Consider the following 12,314-nt stretch of genomic DNA (forward strand, 5'->3'; position numbering starts at 1 on the left):
CGCTCACGAAAACAGTGACATCTCAGTTCCTATTGACAGTTAGTGATTATTTAAATACTAAAGCATAGAGCATAGATATAGTAATATTGTGAGGGTTATGAAACGCATCCTGTCTTCCATGTTTCGTCGCTTTTTTTGGGGGGGGGGGGATTTAGTGAAGTGAATTTTTAATGGCAGGCAGAATAACTATCTCATGCCCCCATGTTTAGATTGCCACCAGTGCACTTCATTAGAACCAGGTACCCAGCTTCGAAGCCGTTAGCCCTGAGAACTTACAATATATTTATGTTCCCTATTATCATAATTCAGGGTTGTTATCTAAGAAATTAGCAAGTTCTTTGTGATAGTAGAAGAGAAAGAGTGGGGGAAGGGAAGTGGTCCGTGGCCCATTTCTTTTAGGGCTCATCCCGACATTTGTCTATTGCTCAAGGGAAACCACGGAAAAACCTAGAGCAGGATGAGATGTCGTGCTGACGACAAGCCAATTGGCTATAGTGGGTTCGGTATATGTTCAGGTGGGAGGTTTTATTTTAATCATGATTCAAAGTACAAATACAGTAAAGGTACATAAAAATTGTTTGCAATAAGAGCAATGCATCTATGCTGCCAATAACGTGATGACCCTGAAACAGAGAAACAACATTATTAGTGCATTAATAGACTTGTCTGTGTGTCGAGTCAAGTGGTTAATTAGTGTTCAAGTTGGTATTCGTCTTGTACGTTGTCGTTCCAAGATAGAGGGTCTTTTATGTTTGTCTAATGCAGGGTTGTAATTTCCTAGTGAAGAAATTAGTGGGTTTGTGCTGCTGTACGACTTGGTGTATGTGCAGAAGGCTTGATTTGAAATAAATTCTTGAATTGTCGGAATTTCTAGTTCTTCATGAATCAATCTAACAGGAGTTACTCTAGGAAGTCCTGTGATGAATCTTAAAATTTTGTTTTGGAAAACTTGTAATTTTTTACGGACTGTAATAGGTGCATGTCCCCAAGCAGGACAAGCATATAGTATTACTGACCTAATTAATGTTTTATACAAAGTTAGAGCTGTGTGTATGTTTAGATGTCTGCTTTTATTTAATATTGGATAAAGCTCCACCAATCTAGCATTGGAAAGTCTGAGTTTTTGTAGTACTTATTCGGACAAAGTGAGCCGTCTGTCTAGTGTTACTCCGAGATATTTTACTCTCGGAGTAGTCAACTGTCAATTGGAGTTAGGTTTTGCATGTTACCTCGTCCACTGGAAAATTTCTCTGCCATCAGTTACCACAACAAGGATTTCTGTGTTCTTGATGGTCTATATGACAGGTAATTTAGTATTTACATACATTTAATGAATATTTTTACAGTTGCATATGTATTTTCATATTTATTGGAAGAATAATAAAAAATGGTACTTGGAGTTCAACTATGGTCCTATCATTTTTGTGGACCATAGTTGTGTTCCGACTTCTGGTTTCGGTTCTCACATTACAGAATGTTTTTTATAGCTTTTGGTGGTGCCACCTAATAAATTTTTCGTAGAAAGTTGGCAGGAAGTTCCTATAAGCCATATGATGACAGAAGTATTGATCTTTGTATAAAATATATCACCAACAAGGTACTGACGCAGCGGGAAGCCGCAGAAAAGTACAAAATACCTCGTAGTTCTATAATACCTAAATCGAGAGCACTGCATGAAAATAAACTAAACTCACCTGATCGACAATGGTTCTTCTTGTCTTCAGAAAAAAAAAACATTCGTGCATTCGTCGAACATGCTATATCCATGTCCAATCTTGGATTTCTGATAACTTTATTCTACTTCAGGTGTAATGTGAAAATGTACTTGGATAGCCAAGACCGCAAAGTACCAGCATTCACTAAGAATCTACCTGGAAAACGTTGAGCAAAATGCTTTTCAGAACGTCACAAAAATGAATTATCACAGTTTTGCAGTCTCCAAATGTGACCGATCTGAATCAACCACTAAACAGAACTTGTTTTTGAAATTGAAATACCATTGGCGGCAAATACTTGAGATGAGTGAAAAGGGACACCAGATGGAAGAAGCATGCCAACATATTCCAAAAATGTATTTCCTCCATTGTTAAATAAGCTCTGGAATAAAGGTACTGTATTCCGATATCGCAAGCAAATTTGCAAGTTTGATTCAGGAAGGTTGGAATCTTTCCTCTTTGTGCATTTGAAGTTCTAGAAAGTGTGCCATCATGTTCTGATCCTAACGTCAGAAACCCAGAAGGAAGTGCTGTTTCAGACACATTCATAAATTATATAGAAATGACAACGAATCAAGCAATAGAAAAAGGAACATCCATAAGAGGACAAAGAAGAAACTTGATGTTGAGTCAGGTAAAAGTATTTCAGCAGAAGATATTTAAAAATTTTCATTACCATCTACCTCCAAAATTTCAATTTGCTCAAGCAGAAACAAAAGGTTATTGCAAGGGAAGGCAGTAGAGAGTTCTACCGTGAAAGTGAAGATGGATATTCCTTGGCATCAGATCTTCATTGAACTTGTCAGACATCGAAGAGACCTTCGAAGGTACTTCAAACCATCCTTAAAAGATATTAAACGATCGATCAGTAAGCCAAAGAAGCGAAGTACGAAAAGGAAGCTTTTCCATGTGCCTGAACTTGAAGGTCTATGGAGTTAAACAAAAAATTAACCAATTGATTATGTATCTGTTTGAGAATATTTGATTTTGATTAAGAATGGTTGTCTTAATTTTTTTTTTATATTGATTTCATTATTTGATACAAATTGTATTTTTCTTAAAGAAACAGCGGTTATGTTAAAATTAAGAAATAAATCATTTTTCTCACTGTCTTCTGCAAAATCTGTATTTTATATTAAAAATTATTGACTGCTGTATGACACAGTTGCAAAACATCCTCTCAACTGTAGTCCATGAGCGATTTATATTAGGATATATTCAATGGACTATAGTTGTGATTTCATAACACAACTATAGTCCACAGTTTATGAAAAGATGTTCCATATACCAACTACATTTCGAATAACAAAAGTGTTTGATATTAATTCCTGACCTTTCTAAAGTTGATATCAACAAAAAAATTCTTCTAATAGTTCTATTTTGTAAATTACATTGAGAAATCTAAAAAGTGATGAAATATTGGACCATAGTTGTGTGAAATTACGGTATATAATTTTAAATTATACAAGTATTATGTTATGTCATAGTATAGTATATTACAGTTTATGATCTATCATATATCATATCATAACATATCATATCATGTAAAGTTATATATTATATTATATTATATTATATTATATTATATTATATTATATTATATTATATTATATTATATTATATTATATTATATTATATTATATTATATTATATTATATTATTGTAATCCTTTATTACATATGTTTATATTATTAATACCCCACCATTATGTCGGATTGTAATCCTTTATGTTTACATTGTTAATTGCCTACCATTATATACTTGTTAAAGCACTGTGCGTATGGGTTATGTAAATAAGCCTAATGATTTGTGTGTGTGCATAGAGCGAAGTATATTTCATTAAATTAATAAGAGTGTTATAAAGTCTTTACTGTACAATGGATTGATGTAATATCCCTATAAACTATTATGTACTTACAGACTGAATGACTAGAACAACCGTGGCTCTTGTTATATTAATGCAGGGAAAGTAGCTGTAATGTGAGTCCGCCACTGAGTGAGCGTTCTGCTCTGGCTTGCCTTGCGGAGCGAAAGCAGCTCTGGCCGGCTATATGGAGCCGCTCTCATGCCCGGCCCTGACTTAAACAAGAATAAGTGTACTCTTGGTTTCACAAGTAAAGAACCTTCGTTGCAGGGTTGGGTTCAGGAAGCCATAAATCTGACTGACACGATCCTCCAATTAGTGAAACTGTGGACAAAGATACCGCCAGGAGATCGCCGAGAATACTGTGTTGTGAATTTTACATTTTTGAAAGAATCCAACCAGTTGCAAAAGAAAATACATTTAAAGAGTCCAGCCAAGAGCAAACGTGGCAACAGCTTCCCCTAACTGGCCTGTCAATCACTGTCATCTGTGCAGAAGTGGTGTGAGGCCAGGGTTCTTTACTTGTGGAGCCGAGAGTACTGTGTATTCTGTATTGGATCGAAATGTGGAGGCAGTGGGAAAGAAACAGTGACAGCCATGATGGCAATCCTCCCAGCAGCGATGACAGCGGTTCTGGTAGTATTAGGAACAGTAGGAAAAGTGGCCGAACGAAATCAACTCCGGAATGTACGAATAAAGATTCACAGAAGATGGTACTGTACGCTCGATTTATAAATATATTAAAAATACTCCATTAGGGAAAAGAGCGCCAATTCTTTAAACTACGAATGCGGTTAGGTTAAGCAGGTAAACAATAAGTAAAATTGTAATTACAAAGGGACTCAAAAACACCAAAAAAAAGAAGAGAAACAAAAACCAGAGTTCGAAAAAATTGATAATTCCACTTGTGATGTGTTTCGTAAGGAGGTTTAGCCTACTATTTTTTAAAGGTCAATCGCCAGCTGTTAATGACCTTTTACTGCAGCTTCAGAACGTCTGTGAATTTCCCTACAAAAATTAATGGCTTAGATATGTTATTGAATCTTATGTTTCGCCTTTGTACCCTCGATAAAATAAAAGCTTTAAATATTCTGCATTACTTTTATAATTACTTACACTAAATAATAATATAAATGTGAGAATTGACGCATCTAACAATCAAGTTAATATAATACAAACCTCTGTAACATAATTAAAAAAATAATATTGAAACTGATCAGGAAGAAAAACTAAATCAGCTGGGTCACTGACTAAGAAGAAACTGCCTACCGAAGGATGAACTGGAAGGAATAAAGAACAAGTAAAACGTTTGGGGCAGAAGAATATATCAGATAATAGACAACATTAAGAGAAATGGACCGTATGTCGAGACGAAAAGGAAGGCAGATAAGACGGAAGATTGAAGCATACTGGGTTTGCAATAAACACCCTGTCTTTAGGCAGGACAATATGTGTATAATATAATTGTAGACTTCCCTCAAATGAGGGTGTAACCAACAAATCTACAAAGGAGAAAAGAAAATAATTTCAGGGACATATTTCGTTAGCCCTACATTTACTAGCAGAACCATTTGATTAATCAAGGATGCAAGTTTATTCAGCTATTGGATGCATTCATTTATTGTTATAAATAAATGCTTCAAAATTACTTTTTTTTTAATGGTCACATATTTCATTACTTTGATGTTATACTCTTTTTCGAGGGAGATCTTCAATTAACGAAGAAACATACAGCATAGTGATACATGCACTACTGAAGTAAACGTAGGTCGCAGTAGTTTCCAAATATTTTGAAGGTGCGACCACTTTTGAGCGAGGCATTTTTAGCGATCTCCCACTACTGTGCCAGTACTGAACCTCATTCGAAAAATACAAATCTCTGCAAAATCGAAAACAATGTAATTTTACACAAAACCAATGGGTACCACCAAACGCAAGATGAAATATCGGAATATGAGAACCTATTTTCCATATCTCTTTGGTTTCTTAGACTGGCCTTCTTTGATGATATAATTTTCCGGTCACTTAAACACTTTGAATAGGAGTTTGCAAGGCCAAGATGTTAACATAATAACAGTTAGAGATAAAATCGACAGATTTATAAAGAAAATTGATTTCTAGTCGACATCACTTGACAAAAATAAATGTTATTCATTCCAGTGTAGCAAAGAACTCATAGAAAATTTAGCTATTTACCGTATGGTATGACAAATACTCAGTTTGTTTTTTGCGGATATGCAGTTAAGTTTGCAAAACTTTAAACACTCTTTTTTTAATATTTTGCGGAAGAAACTCAAAACAACTATGACAATCACAGATTATCTCAGGAACTGCTTAAGATATCGTACAGAAATTTTTACAACATAAAAATACAAGGTCTCTAAGCAAACTGAAGCAGATTTATCAAGAAATACAGGTTGTAAAAAATGATCTGAATTTTTTAAGTAATGTTGATATTATTTTATTTTTATGCAAATACCCCATTTTTTCAGGAAGTATACATGATAGCAGGATAAAATTTTAACACGTACAAAAAACGATTAAAATAATTAATGTGACGCAAATTAAGTGATATATGTTTATTAGCTTGATCAGAAAAAATATATTTTACATAAAATATGAGAAAATAAATTCGACATTATTTAAAAAAATAAATATTTTATTACAACTTGTATTCTTTTATAAATATGCGTCAGTTTGCTCAGAAACCTGGTATCATAATCCTGTAAAAATTTCACTACGATGTCTTCAGTAGTTCCTGAGATAACAGTTCATTATACAAGCAAATTTAATTTGGCGGTATAGCTCCCCTTAAGTATTATACGCACCTTACGCCAAAGGTTAATAAGAACAATAAAGCAGTTCTCCCCTAAAAATCTCTGAAGCAATTAATTTTTCCTTGAAGAACTTCCATAACTGAGTAATTATTAAAATAAATACATTGTATATAAATATAATTATGAAGTATGTAAAAACAGATAAAAAAAATTTAATACGAAGTTCGTCTTTATAGGTAAAGGTTGTCGATAAAGATGGAAAGATGGTCCCCATCGGAACACCTGGAGAACTCTGGGTTAGAAGTTATTCAGTGATGAAAGGGTACTGGGGAGAGGAAGAGAAGACTCGCCAGTTTAGGGACGATGATGGATGGGCAAAAACAGGGTAAGTATGAATGCAAAGCCGCAAAAATATAATTTACATTATGGGAGTTTACCTTCACAAAACTGTCCAAATTGAGTGCTGAGGTTATCAGAATCATAGAGTTCTTTGAATATACATTCATTCATTCATAGCTTTCTGCCCAAGATCAGGTCTTTCACTGCAAATGCAGCATTCTCAAATCTTTCCTATTTTCTGCCTTCCTCTTAGTCGCCGCATACGATCCATATATCTTAATGCCGTCTATCACCTGATATCTTCTTCTGCCTCAAACTCTTCTCCCGTTCACCATTCCTTCCAGTGCATCCTTCAGTAGGGGGTTTCTTCTCAACCAGTGACCCAACAAATTCCTTTTTCTGTTTCTGATCAGTTTCAGTATCATTCTTTCTTCACCCACTCTTTCCAATACAGCTTCATTTTTTATTCTGCCTGTCAATTTCACACACTCCAATCTTCTCCGCATCCACATTTCAAATGCTTCTAATCGTATCTCTTCACTTTGTCGTAATGTCCATGTTTCTGCCCCTTACAATGCCACATGTTAGTAGAATAACAGCAAGTGAGATGAGGTTCATGAGAGTAACAGCTGGATATACTCGCTGGGATCATAAAAAATATGAGGACATAATGCAAGAACTTCAAATAGAACCCATTATGCAATTCATCAGCAAATATCAACTTCAGTGGAAGGGTCATCTCGAACGAATGGATCGATACAGAATTCCAAAAGCACTGTTTCATTACCATCCGCATGGCAAAAGATCTCTAGATCGTCCGAAGAAGAGATGGACTGAAATTTCTAGTTTGAGACCGTAACAGGCCACTCGGCCTAATACTTGTTAGGAAGACGACGACGACAATGCCACATTTCATACAAAACATTTCACTAGCCTCTTCCTTAGTTCTTTTTCCAAAAGTCCGCAGAAGATGCTCATTTTTATATTAAAAACTTCCTTTGCCATTGCTATCCTCCTTGAAAATACGACATTCATCATTAAAAAGGTAAGCGAAATTTTGCTGTTCACCAGTGCAGACTGAAGAATTTTCATAGGTTTTCTAGCCACTCCAGACAAAAGCCATCTTGTGCCTTGAAATTGACACAAAGATGAACGTGCAAAACATGAACAAGCGCAACAAATTAACACAACCAAAAATTATATTCTTTTTTGCCCTCTGACGATAATTATGGTTATGTTGATGAAAATGTTGTGAAGATCATATTGATGTTTTATAGTGCATTTAATTACAGGGACCTGTTTATACTCGAAGAGGACGGATATGGGAAAATTGTGGGCAGACTTAAAGATGTCATAATCCGAATTGGAGACAAAATATTTCCTGTAGAGATGGAGGAGTTCTTTCAGGAGCACCCTGATATCATGGAAGCACAGGTAATGAAAGGAGGAATATTACATGTTCAGAAACTTTAGTAAAATAAAAACAGGAAGAAATTATCTGTATTGCATATGAAGAACCATGCCGACTAAGATGTCAGAAAATGAATCATATCTGGAATATTACAAATGCCAAAAATGAGAAATTACAAATTTTTAATTAAACATCAAGAAAAGTATTATTAAAAATATGTTTACAATCTTAAACTAATTTTTGGAAAAGTGAGATTCTATTAAATGAAGTAAAATTATAAACATACACAAAAACATGAAAATGAATGGTTTGAAAATGTCTTATTATCAAGCAGTTCATTTAAAATCTTTAAAACAAAGAAAAATGCACAAGTAAGCTGAAACAGGGACAAAATAGTCTCTTAAAGGAAACAAATCGACAAGATTCTATAGGTCTATTGATCTCAGAAGCAATATTACTGACAGAAAAACTTTAAATCTCCAGTTTTCTTCTTTTTTTTCCCTTTTTACGGATTATAAAATTAATCAGGCACTTTCATTACATAATATATTTAAAAAGTTTTGAATTACGCATTAAATGAAAACGAAAACTTGTTTTCAGTATACTAATATGTTAAATATCGTACTCTAAAACACTGGTTTATGTCTCTCGAAATAGGCCATGGAAATGTATTTTTAAAAATGAACATCTCGTGAGTGAGCTTAATTTTCATCTGTTCCATTGTTAAAGGTATTCGGAGTACCAGATGCAAGGGTTGGAGAAGAAATTTGTGTCTATTTACGTCTGAAAGAAGGAGTAACTTTCACTGAACAGGATGTAATAAATTACTGCAAGGGAAAGGTAAGTAATGAATGGCAAACAGATAACAACACTTTTGTCAATTAATTGTAGGGTTATATTTAAATATGTGTACTTGAAGGCTGCCGATCTCTAAATTCAAATACAACATTTATTTATTTCTTTTGCATATTGCGTGTATGTATATATCTGTATACAGAGTTGGGAAATTACGCGTAAAATATTAATTTCTACGAGTACATGACACGTAATATCATTTATATGCATGTCGTATGTAAAACAAATAATTTTTAATAAAACTTCGTATTACAATATTGCAAATATTTATACATTGTTTTAATAAAATAATCAACAAATGTAACGATATTAATTTTCAAGCTAAGATGTGACGAGGAGACAGTCGACGATACGAAGTCGAGGAGGAAATTTATTTATATTTTTAATTTTTTTAATTTTGTGTTTTGAAACTTTCTGAAATTTTGAAAAATTTTTGAGGTTTTGAAGTATTGAAATTTTGATTTTTTTTTTTTTTTTTTTTTTCAGATTTTGAAAAAAAAAAATTATATTTTTCTCCGAGTCTAGAAATTATTAAATTATATTCCATAGAAATTGACGTAGCTCCATGCAATAATTTAAACATTTTGTGACGATAAAAGACAGAAATTAACAAGAAAAATTTCATTAAAAATCTTTACATATATTGAAATACAGTATTATAGAATATTAAATATTTATGCAATGCAAACACATGCTCTCAGCACATTTGAATTGTTTTCTCATTGCATGTGTGGGTAAAATATGGTAGCTCCTGAAAATAAAGGGGATGATTCCTGAATTTTTTTTAATAAAAATTATATTTCATTGCATATAAGCTGCCTTCATATAAATAATATGTTATTGTTGATATTAAATCCAAGTTGTGTTCTGTACATGAGTACTAATCCTATTTTTCACCGACTTACACACACAGTACCGGAATGTGCGGAAAGAATACTGAACTGTCGACCGTACCAAACAAAGTTAGTATGAACCATGGTGGAAACATAGTAGAGGTGTGGGACAAGCTGTGCATGTTTTCGTTCAGTCTGCGCATGACGTCACCTTTACTGCAGGCCGCACTCGAAGACACAGTCAACATAACAGATTGTCGATGGTTAGATCTGCGTCCATAGATTCAAATTAATAAATAAAAATCATTGTTTGTGTATTCAGTAAATATTGACAGTATAGGCTATAATAGGGTCTACCTTGAAGTGATAACATTATAAAATAGTGAATAATAAATTAAATTCAGGAGTCTAGAAATAATGTAATATGGTAGTGCAACGTTAATAATTGCCTTCTGTAATACACACGTACTTTTATAATAATTATAATACATTATGCTACAAATATGCACAAAATTAGGCCCATATATCACACACATTATATTACACATGAATTCAAGTACAATAGGAACTACCTTGAAATGATAACGTAATAAAATTATGATCTATTACATATTAAACTCAAGTTTCAAGAAACAATGTGATATGGCAGTGTGTCATTAATAATTGCCTTCTGTAATATACACGTGGTTTTATAATAATTACAATACAATGTGTAATAAATATATACATACTTAGATCTATACAGTTATTTATAACATACATTATTTTGTACATGAATTCAAATACTTTTGAACCTTCATTAACATATGTATATGAATTTCTTGGAATAATTTGTCATTATAGTAAACAAATATTTTTATATATTCAGGCTATTGGAGACATAATATAGTCTACTACATTATTTACCTTATTATTCCACACACGACATAATATAATTTCACCATTATAAAGCCCACTCTGTTAAGTAAATACTTATTCTTATGCAATCTTTTTCATTTTCTTTATAACATTTCTCTTTGAAATTCCAAACATTTTTATTATTTTATTAATTTCTTTAATTCTAATAAATGTTCTTGTTCTAACCTATGTCGTAATTACTTCTGGCGGAAGAGGAGAACTGATTTCTGCTTCGTTTTTCATGGCAGAATTAACCAAATTTACAGTCTTTTTTATTATAAATTTCTCATGAGAAACAGAATCTCCGTACACATCTGAGAATATACTGTCAACAAGCATGGCAACCAATTGCAGATCCCTAGAAGGGAGAATTAAGTTTTCACGGGACACTGTAGTAATCCAGTCTTTTTGATTAGCAGAAGTTGACAATTTTGTGGGAATTCCAAGATTCGGGTATTGCTCCATATGTTTTGATGCAGCATATCCTGCAATATATTTTAATCCTTCCTGGGATATCCGCTGTCTTGCAGAGATTTCATATATTTTTTCTGGGAGGCCTATATTTTCTTCGGGATCTCGATCGTTAGTAAATTTAACCGGTTTCAGAATGCCTTTAAGAAATTCTGCCGTTGCACACAGTTCTTTCTGCAGATTATCATTGACTTCTGATTGGCTTGTACTAGGATCCACTATTAATGCCTCTTCTTCCGAAAGCAAATCGGGGATGTTTTTGTTATCACAAAACTGAGATAATGGATTTCGACCTAGTATGTACCACCTCAGTCTATGTTTAAAATCTAAAGCAGAGAGATGATCGTTTGTTCTACCCATGCTTCTAATTTCCGAAAAAAAAGTTTTCTACCAGATCTTGGTTAAGTTTTCTTGTGATGATGTATTCAATTTTGTACTTGTACCTCATTGCCTCATACAACAATGTTAATGATTTATTATTTATTAGAATCCCCTCCTGATAAGGTAATTTCCTGTTTGCTTCTCCTACTTTAACTGTGGTCATGAAGTCATTCATTTCTGAGAGTATAATATTCTGATCTTGAAGGTTTATTCCGTAACTATGCAGCCCACGGTGGGTACCGAATTTAGAAACGGTATTAAATAAATCAAACCAATCATTCGTTAATTTTATTGCCTTTGAAGTTTCTTTCCATTCATTTGATCTCAACAGCTCGTTTTCACCATACCATTTCAAACCCTTTGCCACTCTGTTGGAAAATAATTGTGCTGCCAAACTAACTTTTTGTCTTTGGGTACCACGGACACTTAAGTGTAACGGAGTTAACTTTTAAGCTAATTTTGTATCAGAGGACGAGGATGCACGTAAAAGTTCATGAATTGGTTCTGATGAAATGTTCAATCCGTTCAAGTTGAAACCATGATCTAGAAAGTGATTCCTGTGTAATTTCAATAAATGTGGAGCGTCTGAAAAAACAAATATTTCTCGAGTTGAATCATTTAGATTAGGAAAACTGCAATTTAGTTTGGTAGCAATTTTCAAATCACGCCACAATTTTTTGTTACTTCCACCTAAATCGCTAACTGTGGCCACAACTTGAAAACCACTGCCTTCTAACTGGCAAATTATGTCTGTTAGGATTTCTTTTGTCA

General features: G+C 33.4%; 1 protein-coding gene across 1 annotated transcript in view; it reads left to right on the forward strand.

The window, feature by feature from the left end:
* The window catches only part of LOC138696682 (uncharacterized), a 105,047-nt gene that overhangs the window by 90,124 nt on the left and 2,609 nt on the right, over nt 1-12,314 (forward strand). The window contains exons 22-24 of the mRNA XM_069821967.1: nt 6,593-6,741; nt 7,988-8,129; nt 8,836-8,946. Coding sequence (XP_069678068.1) covers nt 6,593-6,741; nt 7,988-8,129; nt 8,836-8,946 — 402 coding nt within the window. The remainder of the gene's footprint in view (nt 1-6,592; nt 6,742-7,987; nt 8,130-8,835; nt 8,947-12,314) is intronic.

This window comes from Periplaneta americana, chromosome 3 (assembly GCF_040183065.1).
Source record: "Periplaneta americana isolate PAMFEO1 chromosome 3, P.americana_PAMFEO1_priV1, whole genome shotgun sequence".
NCBI classification, from domain to species: Eukaryota; Metazoa; Arthropoda; class Insecta; order Blattodea; family Blattidae; genus Periplaneta; species Periplaneta americana.